At 37.9% G+C, this 14,667-nt stretch overlaps 1 protein-coding gene across 1 annotated transcript in view; it reads right to left on the reverse strand.

Moving 5' to 3' along the window:
* Window positions 1-14,667, reverse strand: part of CFAP46 (cilia and flagella associated protein 46) — a 90,405-nt gene that overhangs the window by 38,614 nt on the left and 37,124 nt on the right. Inside the window, 10 exon segments of the mRNA XM_087702663.1 lie at window positions 347-445; window positions 4,577-4,725; window positions 6,174-6,497; window positions 7,374-7,475; window positions 8,557-8,717; window positions 9,099-9,258; window positions 10,419-10,602; window positions 13,368-13,506; window positions 13,617-13,701; window positions 14,108-14,276. Of these exon segments, the coding sequence (XP_087558789.1) occupies window positions 347-445; window positions 4,577-4,725; window positions 6,174-6,497; window positions 7,374-7,475; window positions 8,557-8,717; window positions 9,099-9,258; window positions 10,419-10,602; window positions 13,368-13,506; window positions 13,617-13,701; window positions 14,108-14,276 (1,572 nt within the window).

Below are 14,667 nucleotides of genomic sequence, written 5' to 3' on the forward strand. Positions count from 1 at the left end.
TAGACATAAGACAATACATTATTAAAAGAGAGCACAACAGTCATACCATTCGGGCGGGGTTAGGGTCTTTAGCCCCAGGCCTGCTGGGACAGCCAGATTTTAAGGGCGGTGCGGAAGGTCTGAAGGGTGGTGAGGGTACGAATCTCCATGGGGAGTTCCTTCCAGAGGGTCGGAGCAGCCACCGAGAAGGCTCTCCTCCGGGTAGTTGCCAGCCGACATTGGCTGGCTGATGGAATTCGGAGGAGGCCTAATCTATGCGATCTTATCGGTCTAGTGGAGGTAATTGGCAGTAGGCGGTCTCTCAAGTACCCAGATCCAATACCATGAAGGGCAGTTTGTTACATACCTTCCTTGTTCCTTTTCATTAATAAAGATGTCACCCACTGCCTTTTCATGGAAAGATGCTGCTTGATACATTTTTAAATCTAAACATATTTTGGCAAGCCTGTGAAAGCAAATGAGACATCTTTTTGCAGTATAACACTGGTATCGTTTATATAACTCAGATGCAAGCATACATTACATACATACTGACAAAGAAAAATCTGATTCAAACCCGCATAAAAAAGCAAGTGATGTTTGCAATAAAAACAAGTTTAGGGTAAAACGTCCTCAACCAGCAGTGCTTTTAAACAGCAGGAGGAGGAGATGCAGAGAGAACATCAATTGTGAAACCTAATTGAAAAAATGGATTATTCCTAGCTCCATTTAGAATTGTATTTAGCTTAGACTTCACATTTTAAAGCAGCAACGTAATAGGCTGAACTATCAACCATGGCTTAAAAGGAGCAATATAATTTGACCTTCAATAAATTGGGAAAATTATTCAGCACAAAATAATTTCAAAATTGGTGCATACAGCCAGAATCACATAAGGATCTGTGCTTGCCTGAAAAACTCAGATGAAACTTATCCAAAGTAGCCATTGATGGCTGTGATTATAACTAGCGTGGGAAGAATGGTGGCTGGAAAAGCAGATGCTTTAATGCTCTTTGACCTCTTACATCTCCCAGCAAAGGACTCCACACCCACTGACGGTTGAGCTTCTGTATATGCTTCTGTCACATAAAAAGCAATGAAATAGGGAAGAAGCCGCTTCCAACTGCTGGTTGCTCTTATCGTTTCTCAAAAGGGCAATATTTGATTCTTAGACCAGGGCTGTCAAACTCCCGGCCCGTGGGACAGATGCGTCACGCCCTGGCCACATCCACGCCTAGCTAAGTGAACGGGGAAAAAGTCCCAATACGTCCCATGATGCTGCCATGACAACTTGAGTTTGATACCCCTGACCAAAGTATAATTTGCAAAGGAATATATTTGGCATATATAAAAACCGATGTATTACTTGGGAGAACCTAATCTCAAACATTATTTGTTCCACAATAAAGATTCTAAACTAAGTATTACATCCTATCTGTATGCATGACTCCCATTAAATGTATACAGAACATTTCTGGGTCTCCTTCCCAATCTAGTATTTTCTAGACAGTTAGATGAGCACACCCATTAGAAGAATGAATCAGTGCTTATGGAAAGATGAAACTCAGCAAATAGAAATTCCCCTAGTAGAGAGGCAGAAGGTCCCCCAAAAAGAAGAGAGGAGCCCCCCCCCCCCTCATGAGTGGCTTATGGGTATTTTTGTCTAAGTGAGGCTTCCAATTTACTGATTTAAGAGGCAAAATTTACTTCCAAGTGTGCCAATCATTCTCTGTTGAATAAGAAGGGAACTATCAACTGGCTCACAGCTCGTTCAGAAATATTTATTGCCATCATCACATTGACAGGTAGTCAATGTGATGATGGCAATCCTCACCATTCCTGTTGCTCTGCTAAGTGAGGATCATGGCTTGTTAAGCGGAAAACACCCTGAAACCAGCATCTTCCTGCTGGTTTCCAACAAGCAAAGTCAATGGGGAAGCCAGCGGGAAATCACAGGCTCCAGGAGACTCACCAGCAGGCTGGTGAAGCATGAGTGCATCAGAGACAGGCGATGGCTGCTATTGTGTGGGGAAGGTTATTAAGCATCAGGATCAAAATCACATGACTGTGGTGGTGGTGCTATGGCCAGAACTTTGAGGACCCATCATAAATACCACTCGTTCAGTGCCATTGAAACTTTGAGTGATCCCTGAATGAACATTCGTCAAACGAATGTGGATAAGAAAGTCATGAGAAGATATACACCTGTATCAGGGCTCAATTGCTAACATCCATCAGATGATAGCATATCATTCTCAAAAGCAGTAACAGTAGGATTATTATAAAATCTAACTTATGATTTAATTGTGTCAAATTCTGATTATGTTATGAGCAAAGCCAATATAATTGTATTAAGGCCTGGGAAATATGTCTATGTCTATGTGTGTGTATAAAACAAAGTAGGAAACACAATTACATAGTTGGCAGTGATTAATTTAAATCATTAAAAAAACAAAGCTGTGTGGCTTTCTGGCAATTTATAGCTGAGTCCTCTGGGCTACCCTGTGGCTAACCCCTAAAAGCTACCTATTATAGAGGAAACCCTCCCACTATCTCTCGGGGAAAAGCATTTATTGAACTATTTTTTGGTGATGACTCAGCTAATATATTGATCTTTGAATTAACTCAAGAATGTATTCATGGCCAGCCACTAATATCCTCCTTTGACATTTCTAAATTAATCTCGCAATTGAAAAATGGAAAGGCCACCTGGGGGATACATGATTCCACCGAACTACTGAAAATGAACATTGATTGGAAAGCTCCAACGTGGGTGACCTTATTCACTTCTCTAGACTGCTTCTTTCAGATCCCCCAAGACTCGGCTGATCTATTATTGCAACTATTTTTTTAAAAAATCAGGATGGATTTAATCCAATCAATTATCATTCGATCAATTTACAAAGTACGATCAGCAAATTACACTTACATTGTTTGCATTAGAAACTGTTAGATGAATTAATGTAGGAATATGTTCTGTCAGAGGAGCAAGCAGAGTTCAAATAGACCAGTTTTAGACTAACATATCGAAATGAAGGAAATCAGTAGCCCCTATCTTTCCAGGAAACCTAGTGCTTGATTGTAAATCTTAAATCAAGGTTTGATTGATTCCTAATGACAGGTTCTGGAAGAATTTAACACTGTTGTCTATGACCTGCTAATTCATACTTCTAATGAAAAAATCAAGATGATAGCTGGATGCTATCACGGGCTCTAGGTTGACTCAGTCTTATATCCTTCTGAGGTCAATAAAATGAGGACCCAGATTGTTGGGGGCAATATGCTAACTCTAAACCGCTTAGAATGGGATGTAAAGCACTAGGAAGCAGTTTATAAGTCTAAATGCTAATGCTATTGCTATTTTGAAACAGCTTCTGGTCCTACAGAGCAGTAACCGTCATATATATATATATATACACACACACACACTTAAAGTCACAACCCCCGGTATGCCCAAGTATGGGAGGAAGGTCACACTTCCACTCTCTGTCCTTCGGCTCGTCACAAGAGTCCATCCAGACAGAAACCCAATATTTTTTACTGTTGCCTTTTTTGTTACATTTGTTATATTTATGCTGATAAATAAATAAAGGGAGACTAGTATTATTTATCAGCATAAATATAACAAATGTAACAAAAAAGGCAACAGTAAAAAAATATTGGGTTTCTGTCTGGATGGACTCTTGTGACGAGCCGAAGGACAGAGAGTGGAAGTGTGACCTTCCTCCCACACTTGGGCATACCAGGGGTTGTGACTTTAAGTATATACCTCCCACCCTGGCTGGCTGATAAAGGAGTCGTTCTCTGTAGCTCAAATGGTTAACTCCCTGCCTGGGAGGCAATAGAGCACAGGTTCGATTCCCAAAAACTTGGGTATGGCTAGCTGATGAGAGCTAAATAGCTTGAAATAGATCTATACTAGTCTCCCTTTATTCATTTATCAGCATAAATATAACATATATATATATATATATATATATATATATGAAGTGTGACCTTCCTCCCACATTTGGGCATACCAGGGGTTGTGACTTTAAGTATATACCTCCCACCCTGGCTGGCTGATAAAAGGAGTCGTTCTCTGTAGCTCAAATGGTTAACTCCCTGCCTGGGAGGCAATAGAGCACAGGTTCGAATCCCAGTAAGGATATGGCTAGCTGATGAGAGCTAAATAGCTTGAAATAGATCTATACTAGTCTTCCTTTATTTATTTATCAGCACAAATAAAAACACACACACACACACACACACACACACACACACACACACACACACACACACACACACACACACACACACACACACACACACTATATATATATATATATATATATATATATATATATATATATACCAAGTATACATTCAGCATAAAAGTTTCTAAACAAATACTTTCGGGTGCAGATATTCCAATTCCAGTCTCTTTAAGCTTCCAGAAGTATTTTATTGACATGCAATACAATCTAAAGGGCTTTGGAGCAATGAAAAACATGAGCTGGGATGTCCCACCATAAAAAAAACCAAACCCATATATTTATTAGTGGCCAGAAAGGACACTGAAATGTTTCACATTGACTAAAAAGTACCGAATACAAACCTGAGACGGTAGAGATTTGACAGACTTTTGCTTTCAACAACATCGTGAGCAATGATTTCAGCCAAGTGAAGTAGCGGGAGAGTCATGTGAGTACATAACATGGACTGTAGTTCCCTAAGTAAAAGGTCCAAGTAATATAAGGTGCGTGTCTAAAATTAAAAGGATAAATGACAATTTCACTATATGCTTGTCTACATTTTTAATTCTTTCAACGAAAAGAGGCTCCTGAAATAAACCTCTTGAAGGGAGATTTCTGTACAGTACAGTAAAACTAAGTATGTAAATGTTTGCAAATCGCTTAAACGTGAATGCCTCCTTACACAAATGTATGTGGGGATAATAACGTTTTGTATTCTGAGCTACTAAATAAACTTATCTTTGCTGCTTACACGAACATGCAATGCTTTGAATTAACTTACAGATATTACAACAAAAAATACCCCACATAGAGATAGTCCTTGCTTCCTGACCATTCATTCAGAGGCCCTTTGAAGTTACCATAATGCTGAAAAATAACTTTACACCTATTTATGACCGTTGCAACACTCCTCAGTCATGTGACCGCTAATAAGGACAGTAGTTGTCCTGTGCCTATGTTTTTATTCTTTTTTTTCTCCCCCTTGCTGAGCAGCTTGATTGGAGAGAAAGGGATTGCAAGGAAGCAAACTCTTTGCTCTTCTACACATCAATAGCCATGTGATCACCCTACCTGCCTACTCTACACAAATGTCTCCCGGTACCCTTCTGAATCGCTTTCTCTTCTATCTTTCTACTCTATGAGGAGGGACAAGAAGAAGTCAGGCAAAGAAGACATTGCCTATAGAAATTGCTTCCCCCCAAGTGGAGAGATCTCAAGTGAACACTGTAAGCTGTTTATAAAGAATGCCTGGCTTCCAGCCCCTTGACTACCAGCATGATTGTTTTCAATGTGTACACAAAAGCATTCAGGCCTTCAAGCTTTCCAAAGAGCATGGGAATAGTTAGGAGGCAAGCAAAAGCTTCCTTAGCTCTCTTCAGTCTGAGAGGAGTCATAATCATATGGTTTCCCATTTAGTGAATGCTTCACTTAGCGGTGTAGTTATTAGTCCTAATTAGCGTTGTTAAGAATGGTACGATAACTACATGTAGCTTCAATCTAGGTAGATAAAAATAGCTCTCTCTGTGTGTGTTTGTGTGTTCAGCATAACTCTGGATCGCCTTGAGCAATTTCAACCAAACTTTGTACACAGATGTTTTACTCTCTGGAGAAAAATACTGTGGGGGTGAGAGACCCCTAACACCCCTCGGAGTGTGTTTTCTGTTAAGATACAGCCTGTTGTGCTGTACTGGAGTCCACTGTACAGCACAGTAGAATTGCCATGGTAAAGACTTCACAGTACTCCACAAGGAAGCTCCCTCTGATATGGGGGAAAATCCAACATTAGATATTTGGTCTGGACATTTTCCCCCCTATAAATGAATACCCGGGCCACAACAGGTTATTGGCTAGTATATAATAATAATGAACAAAAGAAGGCAGAAGCAAGTCAGAGCTGGAAGTACAAAAGAGGGAGGAATAGATAATTTCAGGTGGGGAGCTCTTCAAGATATTACTCACAGGCGCTAAAATCGTTTCTCTGTTCACAGTGCAGCCAGTTGAGTCCTGTTTAAAGGCTTCTCTTATCTCATCAGGGCACTCATAGTTAGCCCATTCCTCCACATTTGCAGGCAAGACGTCAATCGGCCCCTTCCTTTTCACCTTCTCTCTACTGGCTGAGGGTCCCTGAAAATTGGACTCTTATGTTTAAGGAAGTTTCTCTTTTGTGAACATAAATGAAATCAGAATACTGTATTAAAGAAAACGTACCTTCTTTGCATCTTTGGGGGATTTCTCTTTATCTTTCTTAGGAGGGCTTGTAGGTGAAACCTGAGCAGAATCAGGCTTTAGAGAGAGAGAAAAAGTGATCGATATTTCTGCAATGATACATTCAGTTCTACTAAAGTTTTTTTCTTAAAATACGTCTCAATTCTTCTCGTGGGTTTAGTTTAGGATTTCCAAGCGGAAATAATAATAAAAAGCACTGTAATATTTTAGCTATGTGAAAATGACTTTCTTTACTGTCTTTCTTCAACAGATAGAAATTCCAAATTTGGGAATAATAAAGAGATAATGTTTTATCCTTCAGTCTAATAATGAGGAAGGAAAGAGTCACTATTTATTTATTAAATTTGTATGCCTCCCATCTCTTTGCCAAATTATTCTGGGTGTCTTACAATATTATGAATAATAACAAAACAATTACAGGAATTCTAAAACAATTGTAATGTGCACCACAAATTAAAAAAAGGCTTAAAAACAGCAGGAAAACGACAATCAATCTTCAGTTTAATTTTAGACAGATGAGTCTACATAAGTAAGACTCTGTGAATGCATCTCACCTTGTCTCTAGATATTATCACCCTTATAATCCTGAGCATCACCTCTGCTAATTTCTGCTGATACATGCTGGTAGATCAACAAATCTGGAAATCCAGATATTCTCTACTCATGGATTAGAAGTATTAACAGTACTCTTACTTAATAACATAACATTTATGGAACTTGGCAGTATTTGTAACAAGCCATATGCTTCATGTTGTCACCATAGCCGTAACACCATTATGAAATTGTGCCATAATCTGCTGTCTAGGTCATTGGCATGAAGACATTATGGAATATGTTTGATTGTCATCGTCCCTGACCCCCCCAAACTCTCACGATGGGAGGAAATGTTTGGATTTGAAGACAAGGCCAGTTTATGAGGGAGAGGGACATTACCTTTAGTGCATCCTTTTTGCCTTTTGATTTTGGAGTGGCTGATTGGGCTGGGGAAACTTTGGTCTGTGCCTTTAAAAACAATCCTGCTGCTGTGAATGACATCTGAAAAATAATTACTGTACATTTATTTGAGGGGGAGGAAAAAAAATCTAAGAAGTACAATAGTTAATTCAATTAAATGCTGCATTTCTGTTATGGAAAAAAAATAAAATGTAATATTACCAAGAATAAAGCCCTTTTTAAAACAGATTTCCAGGTTGCCTTTACTTTCTGTACGAAAAAGTTTCTATGCATAAAAGTTCATGTCATCTATCATAATAGAAGCTGGCTTAAGAAAATTCTTAGAAAAGTAAAAGGATCTTTTCACACTTCTTTTTCAAAAACTTAATTGAGCCAACAAGTACAGTATGATTTACTTTATATCCCTCAAGTTTTACTATTTTTAAGGGCCAACTTTTTTTAAAAAAAATCTTTTCTTAAAATGGTGGGGGAAAATTGGTTTCTATGAAGTGCAGAGCCACAAAAAATACATTCTCTCTGGCTAAAGAAGTCCGTAAACTATGACTGTTTTTACTCCCTTGTTTGGAATGAGCCAATAGGTTTCTAAAGTAATAAGTAATCTACTACTTTCCTGCTAACATACATTGCTATGTTTGTGCTCTGATTTACTTATTTTCCTATATTTCAGCTCAAGTTACACTTTTCCCCCCTAGAAGACTGAGATTCTGAAAGCTTCTTTGCCATTTGTTACCTTAATGTTGACAAGTTTGCTGATTCAGTTTAAGTAGTTTTGTGTGGCAAATATAATTGCACTTATAAAAATATCAAAGAATTAAAGTAATTTTGATTCCAATTAAACGTTGTTATAATATCAGCATGCAGCAGAAAATCAAGACACATTTTTGTTCAGACTAATAGCATTACAAAAACAAATTCTATAATTCTACCCAAGTGGGAATTTCTTTTGAACAAGTTTTTGGAACAGATTTGACAGTCAAGTATATCAAGAAATTACTTGCATATAATTTATCTTCATTAAAAGCTACAACAATTCTTTTTGGAAGATCAATGTGATTGAGGTAAGTGCTTTGAATTCAAGCCATTGTTTATTTTAAAAAAAAAAACCCTAATAGATTTGCACAATGCATTTAGCAGCCTTCTAGTCACCATTTTCTTATCTCACCTGCCACATGCGAATCACGAAAGCATACGCCATCAAACAGTATTGCTCGTAAAAAGTTGAATGGTGGCCAGAAATGACTGCCATTATTGTATAAGCTCTAAATAAAGCTTCTAGCTGTTTTATGCTTCTTAATTCTCCAATACTCATTTGGTTTCTTAATTCTATAATGAAAATATGAAGAATCAGTCAGTATCATTGAAAACATTTTAGATAACAATATAAACACGTTGTTGGGATGTTTTATGTAATAGACAGGTATTGTATAACTGGTAAGGTCCATCTGTAACTGGTTCCGGGTAGCCCCAAATGTCTCAACCATTAATTTTATCTCCTTCATCTCTTAATTTAAAAAAACAGAAATAGTCAGGCATAAAACAATCTTTTGTTTAAATGAAGAAGAGGGAAAATATCACCTGTAAGAAAGCCACAGGGGAAAAAATCCAAATGTTTTTTAATGTCAAAGGGGAAAATATTATACCACAGTACACTCCCAATGCTACAATAAACACAGCTATTTCTGGAGGATAGCTAGAGAAACGTACCTTCTTCGTCAGGGCTCTTTTGGAGAGGCTTGAGATACAATAGCATATTTATTGCCCATTCCAGGTGCTTAATAGCCTCACTAAGAGGAAACTGCTTGCAATACAGCCACTCTGCAACTCCTAAGATATTATCCACTTTCTTTAATTCACTTTCCTTTTTCTACATGGAAACAGGGAGCACACATTTAGGCCAGTTCTTGATGCACATTCCCTTTCAGAGGAAAACAAAGTACTGGTAATCTATATTCAGGTAGTCCTTGACTTACAACAGTTCATTTAGTGACTGTTCAAAGCTACAATGGCATTGAAAAAAAACGACTTACAACCATTTTTCACATTTAGGACCATCGCAGAATCCCCATGGTCACCTGACCAAAATTCAGACGCTTGGCAATTGATTTATATTTATGATCACATGGCAGTGATCACGTGTTCCGTTTTTGCAAACTTCTGACAAGCAAAGCCAATGGGGGAACCAGATTCACTTAACAACTGTGTTACTGACTTGATAAGTGCAACGATCCATTTAACAACTGTAGCAAGAACGGTTGTAAAATGGGGCAAAACTCTCTTAACAAATGTTTCACTTAGCAACATAAATGTTGGGCTCAGTTGTGGTCGCAACTCGAGGACTACCTGTATACAAAAGCCCACATTGCTTTTAGGCAAACTGCAACGTCATATTAAAGAATCATGGAATTATAGACTGGGAAGGGATCACAGAATTAATCTAGCCTAATCCTTTGCAGATGATTGGTCGCTGTAAGCAAGCACTGGGGAAAAGGGAGGCATTTTTTTACATCTGTCAAGACCAAAAGTTGATTAAGTTATGTAACAACAGGGGTATAAACCTAACTCTGATATATCTCTAGAAGACACATACATTTTTTTTCAATTCAGAGATAGTACTAGGAATTTAGAGGAAGGAGAAACTATTTATGAATGACATGATAAATATTGAAAGAAACATTTCAAACCTGAAATTTAGATAATTCACTTGGACTTTCTATTTCAGATGCCTCTAATATGTGGTACTCCAAAAGTGTCTCAAGGACAGCTATTTAAGGCCAGGAAATACTGAAAATCCTTAACCATATTAATTCTTAGGCCTGGATGTTTAGGTGGGAAACCACAGAAGGCTACTAAGGTTCTCAAAAGGAAGACAGGAAGTCTCTGGAGAAAGATCTATTAGTTTACTATACCCAAAACAAGAATTAGGAATTACATACAGCTTATAGTTTTTCTACCACTGTCAGATATTAATTTTTAATCAAGAACTGCAAACTAAGAGCATCTTTTAAAAAGGAAATATGTACGAACCTGTAAAACTTCAATTGCATTTTGGTAGCAAGATAATTGCCCCACAATATCATAGGAAACAGATGCCAAACGATGCCACATGTCTGACATGTAGTCTTCAGTTTCATCGCGGAATTTCTGAATTTCCATTATATAATTACGTCCTAGTCTTGCCTTCACCATGACCATGTGCTTAAAAATTGGGCTAGGAAGGAAAATTTTATCAAGTCAGTATTTATGAATGATTCAATAAGTTGACAAAGTGATATTTCAAAACTTTTTTTAACAGAATATTTTAAAATCAGAAGTCACTATTTGAATTGCAGGGATATTTAGCTCCATGAACGAATGAGCTTCATTCATATCCAAACCTTAGTGTTATAAGTACATAAGAAATTTCAATACATCAAATTCAGGATTACACAGAGCCTTTCTGAGCAGTTCCAACAATGGGATGAATACAAACTAATTTAATACTCAAAGGAGGTTATCAGAGGTTACCAAAGGCTGCGTCCAAATACACCCATTTGTAGAATTTAGTTTTAGCACTAGGGAATATCCACATTGAGGAAAGTATATCTGTGACCACAAACCCAGTAGAAAAAATTGCAATGTAGAACGCTTTAGGCAATGTAGAATGCTGAAATGCAATTGGGAATCATTTTTTACTTCAAGATATTGGAATAAAAAGTAGGAATGTGTATGTATGAATACGTATGTGTGTGAGACTATTAAATACTGTGACTTTACTGCACCATTTGCTCAAGGCAGGAAATGTTACTGAGAAATACAGGTAGTCCTCAACCTATGACCACAATTGAGCCGAACATTTATGTTGTTAAGTGAATTTTGGCCCATTTTACGATTTTTCCTGCCTTAATTGTTAAATGAATCACTGCAGTTGTTGAGTTAGTAACACGGTTGTTAAGTGGATCTGGCTTCTCCATTGACTTTGCTTGTCAGAAGGTGGCAAAAGGGGATCACATTGTATCTGTCATAAATATGAATCAGTTGAATAAGCATTCAAATGTGAATCATATGACCACGGGGCTGCTGCAACAATCATAAGTGTGAGAAATGTTAAGTCAGGTTTTGAATGGTCACTAAATGAACTGTTATAAGTTAAGGACTACCTGAATGATGCTTTGACGGGAAGGAGAAATTATGGAGAAATGATTACTTTTTACTTATTGAATAAAACGAACTCAGTCACAGATTGTCTGCTGTATGTGGATATTCACTGGCTGATTTAATTGTCATGAAGAAGAAAATTCTTAACAATATAGACTTTTAATAAAGAGAAGCCGTCTCTGCACCATAAAACGGTTTACATGAATTCCAGGAAGACGATGTGTGGAGTGAAGGGACCCACAAAGCTCCCTCTATGTAAAAGTGCAAATCACTATCGTTCCTTGAATGAAAGTGAAAAGAAAACCAAAGCCTGCTGGAGTTAAACTCTTGAGTTGCAACCACTAATGTGCTGCTAAATGTTAAGAATAAGAATGTTTTTCACTAACGGATTCATGCACTCGGGCATTGAGGCTCTCCTCTAGCTGTCAACCCGCTTGCAAAATCTCAGGGCCAGGACTCTTGTCAGAAAGATGGCTCCTGCCTGCCACTTGTTGCAATTCATGGTTAGTTATTGGTGAAGCTCTTTTGTATTTCGCCATATACCTGCAATTATTAATAATATGAGAAGTCCTTGGTGCTGACTGATGATGTTACCTAGTTTGGGTAATGAAATGTCTGCTAGAAAACAACCAGGTTCAGAGAGCACCAATGAGCACCCCTCATTTCAACAAAAGAGCTCCAAATATTCTCTTTTGCCGATGTTAATCGTGTCCTGGAAGCATCCCTTGAGAAAAGGACATCGGAATTCCTTTGGTTAGTCGATTACTAGAACATCTATCGACTGTATATTTCATAATGCATAAAAAAACTGGAAGGGGGAGAAAAAAGCAAGATTGGGGAAGGGATAGTTCAGTGATGGCAAACCTTTTCAGCATCGAGTGCCGAAGCCTGAACACAAACGTGTGTCGGAGCGCCGAAAACCCAAAGACCAATAGCAATAGCAGTTAGACTTATATACCGCTTCATAGGGCTTTCAGCCCTCTCTAAGCGGTTTACAGAGTCAGCATATCGCCCCCAACAACAATCCAGGTCCTCATTTCACCCACCTCGGAAGGATGGGAGGCTGAGTCAACCCTGAGCCAGTGAGATTTGAACAGCCGAACTGCAGATAACAGTCAGCTGAAGTGGCCTGCAGTGCTGCACCCTAACCACTGCGCCACCTCGGCTCCTTACCTACACCCGTGAAAATCTATGTGTATGTATGTATGTATGTATTGTGTCACAACCCCTAGTATGCCCAAATATGGGAGGAAGCATACTGCTTCCATTCTCTGTCTATCGGCTCACCCCAGGAGACCATCCAGACAGAAAGCCATTATTTTTACTGTTGCCTTTGTTACATTTGTGTTGCATTTGTGCTGATAAATAAATAAAGGGAGACTAGTATAGATCTATTTCAAGCTATTTAGCTCTCATCAGCTAGCCATACCCTTACTGGGATTTGAACCTGGGCTATATTACATATTAGGCAGTTGTGTTAGCCACTAAGCCACAAGCTCTATTTAGGGTATGGCTAGTTGATGAGAGCTAAATAGCTTGAAATAGAGCTATACTACTCTCCCTTTATATATTTATCAGCACAAATGCAATATATATATACATACATACATACATACATACATACATACATACATACATACATACATACATATATGCAAGTTTTCCGACTTAAAAAGATGAGAAAGAAGAAGAAAAGGAGAACCATCTAAGTGGAAAGTTTGTCTCTGGGTTAATTCTGGCATTTCAGAATTTTGGATGGTGCTATGTTGCTTAAGATAACCAGAGCCATAAGCAATGCGTATTAAGTGAAATGTTTTGCAAACTATCCAAATAACTTACAGCCTGTGCTTTGTGCGAGGAAGAATCTGAACAGCTTCATCTAAAACTTTAAGGCCTGTCTCCCAGTCATTTTTATCAGCGTGTGCTTGGAACAGTAACACATATAAGAATGTTCTTAAGGTCAAATCCTCTTCAGCACCTTTGAAATACATTAACACAATGTCTCAAATATTGCAAAATCCATTCAGGTAGGTCATCAGCAAATGTAAGCAGGGAGAATGTTTAAAAGGTGAAATGATCAAAACTTACCTGGATAAAAATGCCCGTCTGATGGGCTGATGCTCTGGAAATCTATTGTAGGCCACTGATGCAAGTGTAACATATTGCCCACTTCCTACAAACAAAATGAGGTGCTGATTGTAGTGGAAGAGAGGTCATTGACATTTGAATTGCAATTTTGTGAATATAACAAAATAAACTTCTAGAATAAAAATGGAGGGGAAAAACCCAGGACAATAGAAAACAGCAAACTATCAAGAAGAGAGAGACATGGGAGGTTTCAAACCCTTTCCAAAATTGCCCATTGTGCTGGGAAAGTTAGGTGGTCCAAAGATATTCACTCATTATTTTAGTATGTAAAACAATTATGTATTAATAATCAATTATTATAATTTATATTTATTTATGTACCTTTTTACATTACAATGTAAGATATACATTATTATTTTCCTCATCGGGTTTCGATGTGTCGGAAATCAAATCAGCCACGAATCCAGTGGGGAAGTGCTATTATTTCTTACCTGCTTACTTTTGGCCTCTGATGCTTTAATGATGCTCTTGAGAATGACTTCAGTGGGCGCTTTGAGGTGCTGTCTGTCTGCTGAAGAACCAATGAAAGGTAAACAAGCATTCCAGAAATTCCGAGCTGCTACCATGGCAAGGTGAAGATTTCCTGCTTCTCCTGCATATCTAAGAAAGTGGAAATAAAGCCACAGGCCTACGGTAGCAGGTTATAAGCAATACATTACGCAATTGCAATGATTCTGATTAACTACCCTCTTGGATATATTTAGACATTAAGACATTGAGGATGTATTTCAACATTAAGAGCTTAGGCATTAATAAAAATTGTGGAAAACTTTTACCTTTTAATTTCTCTTTTTATCTATCTTTCTATCTATCTATCTATCATCTATCTATCATCTATCTATCTATCTATCTATCTATCTATCTATCTATCTATCTATCTATCCATCCATCCATCCATCCATCCATCCATCCATCCATCCATCCATATCTTTCTATCTATCATCTATCTATCTATCTATCTATCTATCTATCTATCTATCTATCTATCTAT

Source organism: Thamnophis sirtalis, unplaced genomic scaffold, assembly GCF_051295495.1.
Source record: "Thamnophis sirtalis isolate CommonGarterSnake01/CBP01778 unplaced genomic scaffold, rThaSir2_p1.2 scaffold_15, whole genome shotgun sequence".
NCBI classification, from domain to species: domain Eukaryota; kingdom Metazoa; phylum Chordata; class Lepidosauria; order Squamata; family Natricidae; genus Thamnophis; species Thamnophis sirtalis.